Source organism: Sinocyclocheilus grahami, unplaced genomic scaffold, assembly GCF_001515645.1.
Source record: "Sinocyclocheilus grahami isolate Dianchi unplaced genomic scaffold, SAMN03320097.WGS_v1.1 scaffold527.1, whole genome shotgun sequence".
NCBI classification, from domain to species: Eukaryota; Metazoa; Chordata; class Actinopteri; order Cypriniformes; family Cyprinidae; genus Sinocyclocheilus; species Sinocyclocheilus grahami.
In genome coordinates this window covers 203,915-217,748 of record NW_015505706.1, presented here as the reverse complement: position 1 = coordinate 217,748, position 13,834 = coordinate 203,915, and the positions used below count along the sequence as shown (strand labels likewise).

The following is a 13,834-nucleotide window of genomic DNA, read 5'->3' as shown; positions in this document are numbered from 1 at the left end:
AACACGACGGAGGGGAGGAGCATAGCAGGGGACAGAGTTTCTGACTCCAACTCCCATCATGCACCGGTGCTTGCGGTTTCATTCGTCAGTCTCGCGGGCTACGCTTTGTTATGGCGGGATCGTTCGAAACTTACCAAAGGTCAGACCTCAACTGCTGAAATATTTAAATACCCGAGTCGGCAACCCAAACCAAGGTATGGCATATTCACCCTCATCTAAAAGCCTCCGATTAAAAAAAAAATTACATTGCATCGAAATCTGGCTTTATGTCGGAAAACGATGACAAATCTTGCTGTTTGCTAAAATACTGTTAAATAATTGCCGAACACATTCGCGGTGTCAAAACTGTGCTGCCTAACTTACCCAGACAGGACTTTGTTTAGTTACAGCTAGTGTGTCATTTCAGTTTATTTATATTTCAGACAGATATGGTTTACTTGAGTGTGTTGTTTACCTGAAATAGAGCGCTTTTTTATTACGTAATGGGCTAAACGTAAAATGCTAGGAATTTTAATGCAGTTATAGCCCATCTATAAAAACTACCTTAAATTACCTTTAACTTAATCAACTCGATGCTCTTGGGACAAGACTGTAGGAACAGTTTATTTATAAACACAATAAAATTCACTTTACAGTGTACCTAAGGATAACATATTTGTTGTAGTCAATGTTGAAAGTGAAAATGTAATCTCGCAAACTGCACATTATTATGGGCCCTTTCTATTGTGCTCACATAGAGAGATGCACACGAGGAAAGTGAGACGCAAAGTAAATTTCCTAAACGGTGGGGTAATTCTAAAACTATATGGCTCGTCTAATGATAATGAACTTTGCCTTTAAATGCAGGAAATAATATTACTGTAAAAGGTGGCACAGTTTACCTCACTCCCCTCTACATAAAGCAATACAATTCTCTAATCTCTTATCTCTCACCTCTCTGTCTGAATAACTCAATGGAGTTAACATGACCAACAGTTTTAACTGTATTTGTGAACCCTCCTTTTCAGGGTTTGAGCCAGGTCAGCGTCATCATGATGTTCCTTTCTATTGTGCTCACATAGAGAGATGCACACGAGGAAAGTGAGACGCAAAGTAAATTTCCTAAACGCTGGGGTAATTCTAAAACTATATGGCTCGTCTAATGATAATGAACTTTGCCTTTAAATGCAGGAAATAATATTACTGTAAAAGGTGGCACAGTTGACCTCACTCCCCTCTACATAAAGCAATACAATTCTCTAATCTCTTATCTCTCACCTCTCTGTCTGAATAACTCAATGGAGTTAACATGACCAACAGTTTTAACTGTATTTGTGAACCCTCCTTTTCAGGGTTTGAGCCAGGTCAGCGTCATCATGATGTCGTCTCCAGCTGGACTCCAGCAAGGGCAGTTTCACTTCCTTTCCCAGTGGATGCCGGACAGCTCCCGCGCTGGGGTGATATTACACGGGTCTCCGGGAGAAGCCGGTTCAGGGTCCGTCCGGAGCAGCGGCAGTCTGGTGGTTCAGGATCCAGACGACTCTTTCAGATGTCAGTTTGCCCCGCTGCCCCTCTCCCGGAGCAGCAGCTGTGCCAGCGTGGATGTGTGCAGTCCGGGTGGAGGTGGCAAGACACTCGGGGAAACTGAGCTGTTTGATGCATCTTTAAACCGTGAGATGCAGAGTATCCAAGATGTTTTAAGAAACACACGGGATCTGCCATTAATAGCTAAGCTTGAACAGGTGGGTTGGGGACCTCTGTTAATATTACTTTTGCAATGATCTTGCTTTATTAAAATTTTCTGCTTGTTATTTTCTTCTTGGATATTTTAATCAGGGTTAATTTCATCTCATATGTCAGATATAAGGATATTTTATTAGAAAAGTATTATGGTATTGTACTCTTTATCACAATTATGTACATTTAGATTTCTTATTAAGAATGTGTTTCTTTATTGTTGCATTTTAAGCAACAGTTATTCAGATGTTTAGTTTTGATAGTAATCTAACGGTATATTTGTTTGTCCAGCTGAAGCAAATGCAACATCGCATGCAAGAGCAGCTAAAAGCCCAACAGCAGGAACAGCTACAACATGAACCACAAAGACTTCTGGGAAAACCACAGAATACTGCAGGTATGTGATTTATGGTACTTGTGTCATTCATCTGTACACAAAGAGCTCTTATTTAGTACATGGTGTTAAAGCATTTTATTACACTATAAATATACATAAGATTGGGAGGGCTAAACTTCACTTCATATGGTTGATAACCAGTAAGACAGGTTGAGATCTGACCGGCTCTCTTCATTTGCCGCTCTAGAGACCACTAGGTGGAACCAGGAACAAAGTGTGGTGGAGATGAACAGTGGACATGACGACAGTGATCGTAATTATGATGAATCACTTCAGTCCACTATTGAAGTGCGAACTCTGTACAGAAAAGTGTGTGATTCAGAGCCACAAGACAGGTAAACTTCAAAACCGTAAGATTGAATACAATGCAATGGACAACTGCAGTGTGTCAGTCTGGTTAAAGTGTTAAGTGTGTGTCCATTTTAGACCTATCAAATCGGGGTTTGGTGGGAGAACATTTGAAGAAATACTGGAAGAGCAGCTCAAGATGGAAGACCAGAAACTGATGGGCAAGGTCAGTTACAGAACACAAGGTTACTTACTGTACAAACCTTAGCATGAATTAATGTTGTTCATGTTGAGAATGATGTGTCTAGCTGAAGACTGAAGATAAAATGATAAAATGTTTGGAATCAGTAATAAATACCATCAAAACTTGTCAAGTGTTGATTTTGAGGTACAAAACCAAGAGTTTTTGCTATATTTTATAAGCACCTTTTGAGATATAGACATTTGAGCAAACAAATTATAATAAGTGTAATATTAATTGCATTTTTGTAGCTTTTTTTTTTTTCTTGGATTGGCCTCATCTTTCTTCACGGTTCATCTTCTCGTCTTTTTTCATGTTCACTTATGTAGAACGCTCCGGCTGAAAGTGTGAAGGTGAAAAGACCCTTTCTTAAACAAGGAGAAGGTCTGGCCAGGTTTACCAGGGGAAAAGCCACTGTGCCACCACACAGAAAAAGTCCACCTAACCCCAAGCCCTCCTCATGTCCAAATCCAAAAGTTTCCCAAGACCTGGACATGAGGTCCAACAAGAACTCTGTCAAAAACAAAACCGAACGCTTAAAATCCACACATCCTGTGATCCAACGTAAGACTGCTGTGCTCAACAAAGAGAATATTCCTCAAAATAAAACCACAGCGCCAGTCGCCAAGATGACCGTTCAACCTCGTGTTCTTGTCGGACACCAGAGTGAGAATATGAGCCCCATCTCAGCTCAATTCCAACAAAAACCTGATCCCTCGTCCAAGCAGAAGATCAATAGTGTCACCACAGCAGACAGCAATAAGGCAGGAGAATGCAGTGGTGTGGAGGATAATGCATTTGTTGCAGAAAACTCATTTGAGGTGTGGTTCACAGAGCGGAGACAGCGCTGGGAACAAGATCACCAGCGTGAGTGTGTCGAACTCGGAGAGTTTGAGTTGCTGGAACGAGCAGCGGATGAAATATCCTTCTCCAGCAACTCATCCTTCATCAGCACTCTCCTTCGGAGAGACCGCAGGCGTCTCTCCTCCACACCCATCAAAGCGACCAGTCAATCTGCAGTACCCGCAATAACTCCTGAACCCATGCTGGGTCCCAGTGCACCAGTTCCTCCTACAAACACTGCGATACAGAGAGACATCATTAGCATAGGACCGAAAGAACAGAGAGGGTTCTCCGAAGAGGAAACCCATGAAAAGTTGGATGACAACTCATTGAGTAGTAATTCAGGGTTGCAACCCTTTCCCAATCCACCCATAACCCACTGCTTTCAAGTGCCTACCACTCTGCCTTATGATAAACGCACATATCAAGACAGGGATGGTGCCAGCAGTCCAGAGGAGGATGAGAGGAGTTTGAGTACCAATGGAGACTCTACTCTCATAGAATCAAGGGCCCAATTAGAGTTTGATGACGATGATACCTGGAATGATCCTGAGGAGGAGTCCTGTTGTCCTGCAGAGGAATCCCCATCAGAGAGGGCTCTGAAAAGGAAGGTTGCCTTCTCTAAGGGGGTAAAACCAGGAGGTGGCAGTCCACATGCAGTTGGAAATCGGAAAGAAGCCCCACTGACATGCCAGTTGGTATCAAAGCTGTTTCCAGCGCTCAAGCCTAAACCTTCTCCTCTGGTAACAGTGTTGCAGGAACCACAGAACATGCCCAGTGAAGAAGGAGCAGGTAATGCTAGTAGTTTTGATTTTTTTCATGCAGCTATCAAATGAGCTTATTTGATTAAAAAAACAAAACTATGTTTTTGCTTGGGATGCGCGATATATTGGTACGATATTGTTTACTGCAATTCATTTGTAGAATTTAAAACGATTGTTTTAGTGTTTTATTTTATCTAGTTAAAACAGTATAGAATTGTTATATAAACCATTTATCAGTTATTGGTTATAAATCAGTTATAAATGTAAATATAATTTTCTGCTTATCAGTATCAGCAAGTGTGATTCTCTGCATTGAATTCTCTATTTTCCTGTTAACTCTGTGAAGCTGCTTTGAGACTATCTGTATTGTATAAAGTGCCATATAAATAAAGATGACTCGAGTATAGTGTATGAAAGCTTTCAGTACAAATTAAATAAAATGTTGATATACATTATCATTTAAAAGCTTGTGGTCAGGAAAATGTTTAAATGTTCAAGTCTCTTTAAATGCTTACCAAGGCTGCTTGTTTATGATCAAAAATACAGTAAAACCACTAATATTACAATTTTAAATACCTGTTTTCTATTTTAATACATTAGGTAAGCTTTGCCATTAGTTTTCAGCAGCCATTCTCCAGTCACATGATCTTCAGAAATCCTTCTAATATGATGATTTGGCTCTGAAGAAACATTTCTTATTATTAATGTTGTAAGAAAGTAAATCCTGAAACTCAATTATTTTCAGCTCAATCAAGACTTCTTCGTGAGCGTTTGGTGGAGCTGGAAACTGAGATTGAAATGTTCAAATCGGAGAATGCGGCACTGGCCAAACTAAAGCAGGAAAACCAGGACACGAGAGATAATCTCAAGTATAGTCCCTTCTTTTTCTTGTTCAAATACTCTGTATATTTTGATATATTTCATTACTGTTCACAGCTAAACTGCAAATGACTGTGCAATATGAATGTAGTTATTTGTCATGCCGAAAACATTTGATCTGAAAAACATTTTTCCCATACAGAAAAGAAAAGGCTGAATTAGAAAAGAAGAGGATGGAGGAAATTGCAAAGTGGGAGGAGTTTAAAAGGGAGGAACACAAGAGACTGCAGCGTGAAAGGAAGCTTTTTGAAAAGCATGCAGCAACTGTGAGAGCAAGACCTGATAAACAAGAACGAGATGAGATCCAGGTCTGGATTTATTATCGTCTTTTGGAAAAGTATCATTTGGACACTATCAGTTCTGCTTATTAGAATTAGCTGTTTTATGTGTTTTAAATCTGACTGTTTATGTCTGTATCAGGCTCTAAAGCAGCAGTTAAATGTGCTGCAGGAGGATTTGCGCAAACGAGAGGCTCGTTGGAGCAACACACAGAGTCGTCTCCGACAGCAGGTAGATGCTCTGAGTGCAGAGAACGCGTCCCTCAGAGACCAAGTGCGGACACTCGAGAAACTGCGCCTCAGTGCGTGGAAGAGTGCTGAGAAAGAGAAGGAAAAAGGAAGGTTCTCTGCGTCTAGCAATAAAACTAGTACTGGATCCAAACGTACAGATTCCAGGGTAAGAGTAGGAGTGGCGAGTCTGAAAGATTTTTGCACCCATCTGTTTATACATACACTGCCGTTCATAAGTTTGGGATCAGTAAGATTTTTAATTTAAGCTTCTTGTGCTCCTCAAGGCTGTATCTATTTGATAAAAAAAATAAAGAGAAGGAAAAAGGAAGGTTCTCTGCGTCTAGCAATAAAACTAGTACTGGATCCAAACGAACAGATTCCAGGGTAAGAGTAGGAGTGGCGAGTCTGAAAGATTTTTGCACCCATCTGTTTATACATACACTGCCGTTCAAAAGTTTGGGATCAGTAAGATTTTTAATTTAAGCTTCTTGTGCTCATCAAGGCTGTATCTATTTGATAAAAAAAAATACAGAAAAACTGGAATTTTGTGAAATATTATTGCAATTTAAAATAGGTTTTCTATTTTAATATACTTTAATATATAATTTATTCATGTGAAGCAAAACTGAATTTTCAGAAATGATTCTAACATGCTGATTTATAATCAATGTTGGAAACAGTTGTGCTGCTTAATATTTTTGGGAACCAGTGATATTTTTTCAGGATTCTTTGATAAAAAAATATATAAAAATAAGTGTTTATTCAAAATAGAAATGTAGTTTTACAATAAACAGTGCTATTCAAAAGTTTGGGGTCAGTCCTTTTTTAAATAAATTAATAAATTATTACTCGGCAAGGATGTGTTCAATGGATGAAAGTGATAGTAAAGACATTATTAAGCTTATATTATTATTTTATTACAAAAGCAGCACAACGGTTTCAACACTGATAATAAATGAGCATATTAGAATAATTTCTGAAGGGTCATGTGACACTGAAGACTGGATTAATGGCTGATAAATTCAGTGCTACATCACAGAAATAAATTATATTTTAAAGTATATTTAAATAGGAAACCAATATTGGAAATTGCAATATTTCACAAATATAATTTATTCATGTGAAGCAAAACTGAATTTTCAGAAATGATTCTAACATGCTGATTTATAATCAATGTTGGAAACAGTTGTGCTGCTTAATATTTTTGGGAACCAGTGATATTTTTTCAGGATTCTTTGATAAAAAAATATATAAAAATAAGTGTTTATTCAAAATAAAAATTTAGTTTTACAATAAACAGTGCTATTCAAAAGTTTGGGGTCAGTCATTTTTTTGTCCTTTTTTAAATAAATTAATAAATTATTACTCGGCAAGGATGTGTTCAATGGATGAAAGTGATAGTAAAGACATTATTAAGCTTATATTATTATATTATTACAAAAGCAGCACAACGGTTTCAACACTGATAATAAATGAGCATATTAGAATAATTTCTGAAGGGTCATGTGACACTGAAGACTGGATTAATGGCTGATAAATTCAGTGCTACATCACAGAAATAAATTATATTTTAAAGTATATTTAAATAGGAAACCAATATTGGAAATTGCAATATTTCACAATATTACTGTTTTTTTTTTCCTGTATTTTTTCGTCAAATAGATACCGCCTTAATGAGCATAAGAGACTCCATTAAAAATCTTACTGATCCCAAACTTTTAAATGCAGTGTATATAAACACTTAAAAAGCTCAACTAACTGTAAATTGGTTATTTAAACTCACAAACATGCCTATAAATGTGTGTAGTATTTCACACCGTCTTGGTATGTTTTTATGTTTCAGAGTCCCTCTCAGAGTTCAAAAAACAACAACAACAGCAGCAGCAGAAAGGAAAGTCCAGAGACACGGATCCCCCTCACAAACACCGGTATTTTCATACTTCAAGATTACTAATGCATACTTTTTGTGGTTCTAACCGTAAAAATGTATTTTATTTATATATCTGTGTTCTTACGTTGTGATTGCCATGTAGCATGAGTTGATTCACCACAGCTTTTTTCCCCGAACAAATGAAAGAGAGTATCAGCTTCAAATATGAGCAAAGTCCAGTGGAAACCCAGTGTTTGGACGGACTAGTTACGACTGAGATGAACCATGATGCTCCACTGATTAACTCGCTCTCTGCCATTGTACAATCAGAGAAGGAACAGGAAGAGATCACACAGTCAGACAAGGTACTCCCTTTAGCTCCAACTCGAAGTTTCAACAAATTCCAGATTGAGGGAATGCCATTTCAAACAAAACTGAGCCACCGAAACCCCCATCAATTAAGAAATTATGGTTATGTTACAAAATGATCAATATATCCACTTTCAAATGGAATTCAGATATTCATGCATGTTTCAGATTGAGAAGGTGCTTCCTGATGGAGGCCGACTTGTTGTTTTTCCAAATGGCACGAAGAAAGAGTTTTCTGCTGACGGACAGACAATCAAAGTCATGTTTTTCAATGGGGATGTGAAACACACAATGCCTGATCAAAGAGTGGTGAGGAATACTCTGAAATTATGTATTCTTATAACGACGTTTGCACCAGTGTAATGGATCAGTTATTTATAGGTAAAAACACATTCCACTATTTTATATGCTGGAATTAAATGTTTTAAGTTTTAAGGTTTTTAGTATAAAGAGATTTTGACTTTGAACTCGCAGTTGAAAATAAGTGAATTTAAAATCAGGTAATCATTTTAATAATTTTTTTTTTAGATTTATTACTATGCAGAAGCTCAGACTACACACATAACCTATCCAGATGGGATGGAAGTGCTTCAGTTTCCTAACGATCAAACAGGTGGGCCTGAATTTGTTTTAAAATGACATTTTTAGTCAAATGTTTGTCTTAATCTTCCACTCTGTCTTTTCTCAGAGAAACATTTCCCTGATGGTCGTAAGGAAATCACTTTTCCTGATCAGACGGTCAAGACACTTTATCCTGATGGAAGAGAGGAAAGTGTTCTCACAGATGGAACAATAATACAGCTGAATCCGTGAGTAAACGCAAAGCCCTCAACCCCAATGTGTTATAATAAAGAGTCACGTTAAAGTCACACCATTTGTATTCTGCTTTCAGGGATGGCAGTAAGATGATCCAGTTTAACACAGGTCAGCGAGAGATCCACACTGCAGATTTCAAAAGACGGGAGTATCCAGATGGTACGATTAAAACCGTTTACTCAGATGGACGGCAAGAGACACAATACCCGACAGGACGTGTGCGGTTAAAAGACACACAGGGTCATGTCATTATGGACACTAAGGCATGAAAGACCCCAAATTGTTTTATTTTAAATGAAAGGAAAACAAATGGACAAATGAAGTTGAGTGAAATATTGGTATTGTGTAAATGTCAAGTATTTAAATAAATCTTTGTATGTTGTGTTTAACAGTTATACGTGAAAAGGTAATACTTTGAGATAAAATAGGCTTGATGCCATTAGATGAACTGTACGGTATGGTGGATTACCATCATTCATATAATTAAAAAGAATATAGGACATCCCCTTCTAATGAACAGGTTTGACTATAGTAATTACCACGAGTACAAATCTTAATGTTAAAGCATATACTTATTTTTATTTTTTATTAAAAAAAAAAAAAAAAAAGTTAAAACATGATATTCTGGGGAATTGTGCTTCTAATTTTATAGCAACAGTTTGGACAGGAGCTTTTTCTATTCTAACATGACAGTGCCTCTGTGTATAAGGCAAGGTTCAAAAAGAAATGATTGATCCAGTCAGTGTGGAATAACCTGAACCAGAAAGCCAAGTCCTAATCCCAGCTGAACACCTCTGGTGTGACTTTAAATGTTAGGCACTGTCATGTTAGAATAGAAAAAGCTCCTGTCCAAACTGTTGCTATAAAATTAGAAGCACACAATTCCCCAGAATATCATTATATGCTTTACCATTAAGATTTGTACTCATGGAAATGACTAAAGTAGTCAAACCTGTTCATTAGAAGGGGGTGTCCAATACTTTTGGCAATATAGTGCATTTCATTCATAATGTTTAGGGTACTTAAAAGATGATGATTTAAGCTGATGAATTGTGAAAAGGTTCTGCAGGATACTTCTGGTAGTGGTCTGAAGATAAAAGTGCATTGATTGGTCTGCTATGATTGATAACACCCAAAATTTCAGTCAATTATGATTTGGTACAAAAAAAACCTTGTGAGCAAGTCAGAGTCTATAAGAGTTTTACTTCAGCTCTGCTCAACATACAGAGACATTATATTAACAAAATATTTTTGCTACTTTGAAGCAGTTTTGAACTTGAACAATAAAAATACCCAACATAAAATGAGGCATAGCTGCACAAACAAAACTGGCTAAATGTTTTAACATACAATGCCTGCACACAAAAGTAGCATAAAACCCAAGCGCTTGAACATAAAATGAGACATACACTAACATAACCAACATAAATTGTTTTGCTGTCTCAGAAGCATCTGAAATCTGATGATCTGCAGCATCACTGACACAACCTACGGAAAACAGAAAAATAACATGAAAGTAAAATGTTTAGACCGTTTCCTTTAATTAAATTTACTTTCACACTTACCTTTACAAGATTTATGCATAATCAGCGAGGCCTTTCTCCACAAGAGGTCTGTGGACGAGTGTCCCTTCCGCATTGTATAACAGCACAGTCAGCTGTGGTTCAGTTGCCTGAAAATGCACATTTGGAGTTTCACGCAACTGCTTTGAATAGAAAGAAAAGTGTTTTGCATTGTTACTAAGTGTTATATGACAATTTGCTCCCCTTTACACCCGTGTTTGTCCTGGTTAGAATAGAAATGCACAGTTTCATTAAAAGTTCAACTTTATCTTTATATTTTCACCTTCACGGAGTTGTCAGATCTACTCTATTTAAAAGCCATCAAGAGCGATCAGATCATGAGCAGATTGTCAAAAATGCATGTTAAGCCAGGTGTAAAGGCAGACACATTTCCCCAACTATGAATGAGGCGTACAGTGACCACTGCAGTGAGCTCTCCGTTCAACAGGTCGATCATCTCCATCATGGCTCTCATACTCCACTCAGGCCGGTAAGGTATCCTCTCCGACTCCAAACACACATTTGTCGGTTTGAAGCCTGCTAGCTTGACATAAACTGCTGCACATGGGAAATGATGAAGGGATGCAGGGAGTTGCCGCAATCTGCAGTGACACGAGAATTTTTTTTGGATGTGTTATTTGATTTTAAAATGCTTTTATGATTTAAAGTAAATTTTCCAATTTGTTAAATTTACTGAAATTAAATTTCAAGAACAAAAAGCTGGATATATGAAAGAATTTTAAGTGTAAATTTTAAGACCTGGTCTTTATATGAAATTTTGCTGTCAGGCTCTAAAATATTTAATCGAAATTTCCATTTGTGAATTAAAAAAAATAATTTTAATAAACCCCTGTAATCACGAACACCTATAAAAGTTGGGAGTCAAAAAGGTTGAGAACTACTGTTCTAGTGAACCTAACTGAACCAAATATTTTTACATTTCTACAAGAATGAAAATGACTCAAAGTATTAAAATATCAACAGCTGATTAATCTGTATAGTCTTACTTTTGTGTTGGTAAGATGTCATCCGAACCAAAATCCACATGTCTCACAAGGAGCTTCACAGAAGGAGTGAGTTGAGAAAAACCCAGTAGCTTCGCACGATAATATTTACCATCGCTGTACTCAGCCACACAGGGACACTCTGCACACAAACACAATTAAAAACATCCATCTACTCTCCAAGCCATTTAACCTCTGTAGGGCCACAGGCAGAGAACGAAAAACATATGGTCTCAAAGTTTCTGGAATAAATTTGATAAAATAGGCATGTATACAAACAAAATACCACAGAAGTGTTTGCATACACTGAAATGAAAAATGATCAAGTGACAAATATAAGCACCAATGGGGAAGTCTGTCAGCAGGCTCAGATTTTCTATATTCTCATTCACACACTCGAGAGCTTCCTCCAAACTCTCTTCCTGCTCCTGTTCGCACAGAGTCTTATCCAACACACACAGGAACACCTGCAAGCACACATTAGATTCAATGAAAGCAAGAGATTGTAAAAGTGTGGACACATTTACCATTGTAACGGTTGCAAAAGAAATTCACAACGGCTTCAAGTTGGTCACACGGATTTACTGTGTTGATCAACAGAGAGCTGCTTGGTTTGAAAGTGACTCCTGTGTCAGCTCTGCTACATGCATCTCTACACTTAGCAATTTACCATTCTTGCCTGCTAAATTTAATCTAATACTGGTGGTGCATTTTGAAATTAGGACCAAATCTTTGAGACAGGATAGATTCATGAGCAGGTTTTATTATTTATTTATTTTTTTACATTAAATGAATGTCTGATGAATGAGGCCATATATTCATGTAACAAATACCCATCAGCTCTAGGGCTGGCTAATAATTCAATATCAAAACAGAGAGCTGCTTGGTTTGAAAGTGACTCCTGTGTCAGCTCTGCTACATGCATCTCTACACTTAGCAATTTACCATTCTTGCCTGCTAAATTTAATCTAATACTGGTGGTGCATTTTGAAATTAGGACCAAATCTTTGAGACAGGATAGATTCATTTTTATTTTTATTTTTTATTTTTTTTTTTACATTAAATGAATGTCTGATGAATGAGGCCATATATTCATGTAACAAATACCCATCAGCTCTAGGGCTGGCTAATAATTCAATATCAAACTATATCAATTTTTTCAATAATGATGATATGATTTTTAAACACTTCTGATATTTCAAAATGCATTACCAGTGTTTCCCATACATTGATTTATTTATGGCGGTTGATTTTGAATAAACATGAGCACTGCACATTTCAAAATCAAAACACGGCGTCTGTGTTTTATATGAATGTATCTTTGAAGAGAACCGACTGTCTTCTGAATAGTTTCAATGGCACTTTCATTTTATCTGATACAGGAGTGTTCATGAGCAGAGCTGCTTTGTTTGCAGTCATTACCGGGTAAAACACCGTTTCTGCCGGTTAAGGCTAGAAGGGATACATATGGCGCTTCTGGGCATGCGCACATCAATACAGCATAACTTTTGTCACACTGTACAACAGTGTTGGGCAGTAACTGGTTACTAATAAGATTTCAGTAATATTACAGTTACCATCCATAAAACAGCTTAGTTACTTTTGATGTCTCAACCCCGCTGATTTAAAATCCAACAATCAAATAATTCCTAGATTTATTTTCATAATTTTCATGACTCGCACATGCACTAGGGCTGGGTAAAAAATATCGATATCTCGATATGAATCGATTCTCATTTTTACGGAACGATATCGATTCTTAAATCCTAAGAATAGATTAGTCTAGCCTGTTTTCAGTTAATGGAAGGAACATTGAAGGGCAATTCCCATCCAATATATCGCAATAAGCATTGTGCTTTGGTACTTTTAATATGAAACAAAGTATCAGATTTCAAATTCTGTCCATTGTATTGCAGTATTCAACAATAAATGCCGTTTTGGCACTGTTTAATGTGGAGTGACAGACCGCTGTAGCGCCTCAGTTCAACAGACGCAGCAGTGCGAGGCGCACGTGAACTGATCATCTCCTCCACATTAATACCAATTTCAGCACAAAATAAACATGACTAAACATCCGAAGGCAAGTTAAAAGAAAGAGTACAACTTTACAATCCATATCCTGTCTCATGTAATCTCTCAATCAGTGTTTCAGCCACGCAAAGACATCAATATAACAGCTTGTAAACAATGTCACGCAACGTCACATTTACCTCAGAAATATCCATCAAGTTTTTATGACAGCCACCATTGTTTATATATATATATATATATATAAAAAAAACGAACTGAAGTAGAAATATGTAATTGTAACTATTATTTTAAAAACTTAATTAAGTGTAATTTTAACAAATCAGTCAATTTTAAGCTTCAATATTATAGTAATGTAGTACCAACTGACTATATTTTACAGCATTAGTTGAGATATTTTTGCTTGAGAAAATTTAACATGCACTGTACCTGATATATATCCAAAATAATCAATATTGAATAGAATCGAAAGCTTGTGAATGAGAATCGAATCGAATCGTGAAATGTGTCAAAACTAGGGCTGGGCGATATGGACAAAAAGAAAACTA

General features: G+C 37.0%; 2 protein-coding genes across 5 annotated transcripts in view; one reads left to right on the top strand and one right to left on the bottom strand.

Annotated features, from left to right (window-relative positions):
* Window positions 1–89: 89 nt before the first annotated feature.
* cpap (centrosome assembly and centriole elongation protein) lies at window positions 90–9,078 on the top strand. Of its 2 annotated transcripts, XM_016237937.1 has the most exons (16): window positions 90–194; window positions 1,332–1,721; window positions 2,008–2,113; window positions 2,301–2,448; window positions 2,540–2,627; window positions 2,972–4,277; window positions 4,995–5,118; window positions 5,271–5,436; window positions 5,549–5,737; window positions 5,956–6,021; window positions 7,481–7,565; window positions 7,691–7,872; window positions 8,045–8,185; window positions 8,405–8,489; window positions 8,565–8,685; window positions 8,769–9,078. In XM_016237937.1, the coding sequence occupies exons 2-16, from the start codon at window positions 1,356–1,358 to the stop codon at window positions 8,959–8,961; spliced, it is 3,366 nt and encodes a 1,121-aa protein (XP_016093423.1). In that variant the 5' UTR covers window positions 90–194; window positions 1,332–1,355; the 3' UTR covers window positions 8,962–9,078. The 2 variants fall into 2 exon arrangements, with proteins under 2 accessions (XP_016093423.1, XP_016093425.1); XM_016237939.1 differs by lacking the exon at window positions 5,956–6,021 and having other exon boundaries at window positions 5,549–5,803.
* A 615-nt stretch (window positions 9,079–9,693) lies between these two features.
* The window catches only part of rnf17 (ring finger protein 17), a 35,713-nt gene continuing 31,572 nt past the window's right edge, over window positions 9,694–13,834 (bottom strand). For 2 of the 3 annotated variants that reach the window (XM_016237928.1, XM_016237930.1), the window contains exons 33-37: window positions 11,602–11,725; window positions 11,262–11,400; window positions 10,670–10,856; window positions 10,258–10,364; window positions 9,695–10,180 (exon numbers count right to left, since the gene is read on the bottom strand). In XM_016237928.1, the coding sequence (XP_016093414.1) occupies window positions 10,269–10,364; window positions 10,670–10,856; window positions 11,262–11,400; window positions 11,602–11,725 (546 nt within the window). In that variant the 3' untranslated portion in view covers window positions 9,695–10,180; window positions 10,258–10,268. Of the gene's footprint in view, window positions 10,181–10,255; window positions 10,365–10,669; window positions 10,857–11,261; window positions 11,401–11,601; window positions 11,726–13,834 lie in introns of all 3 variants that reach the window. The other variant, XM_016237929.1, reaches the window with a different exon arrangement.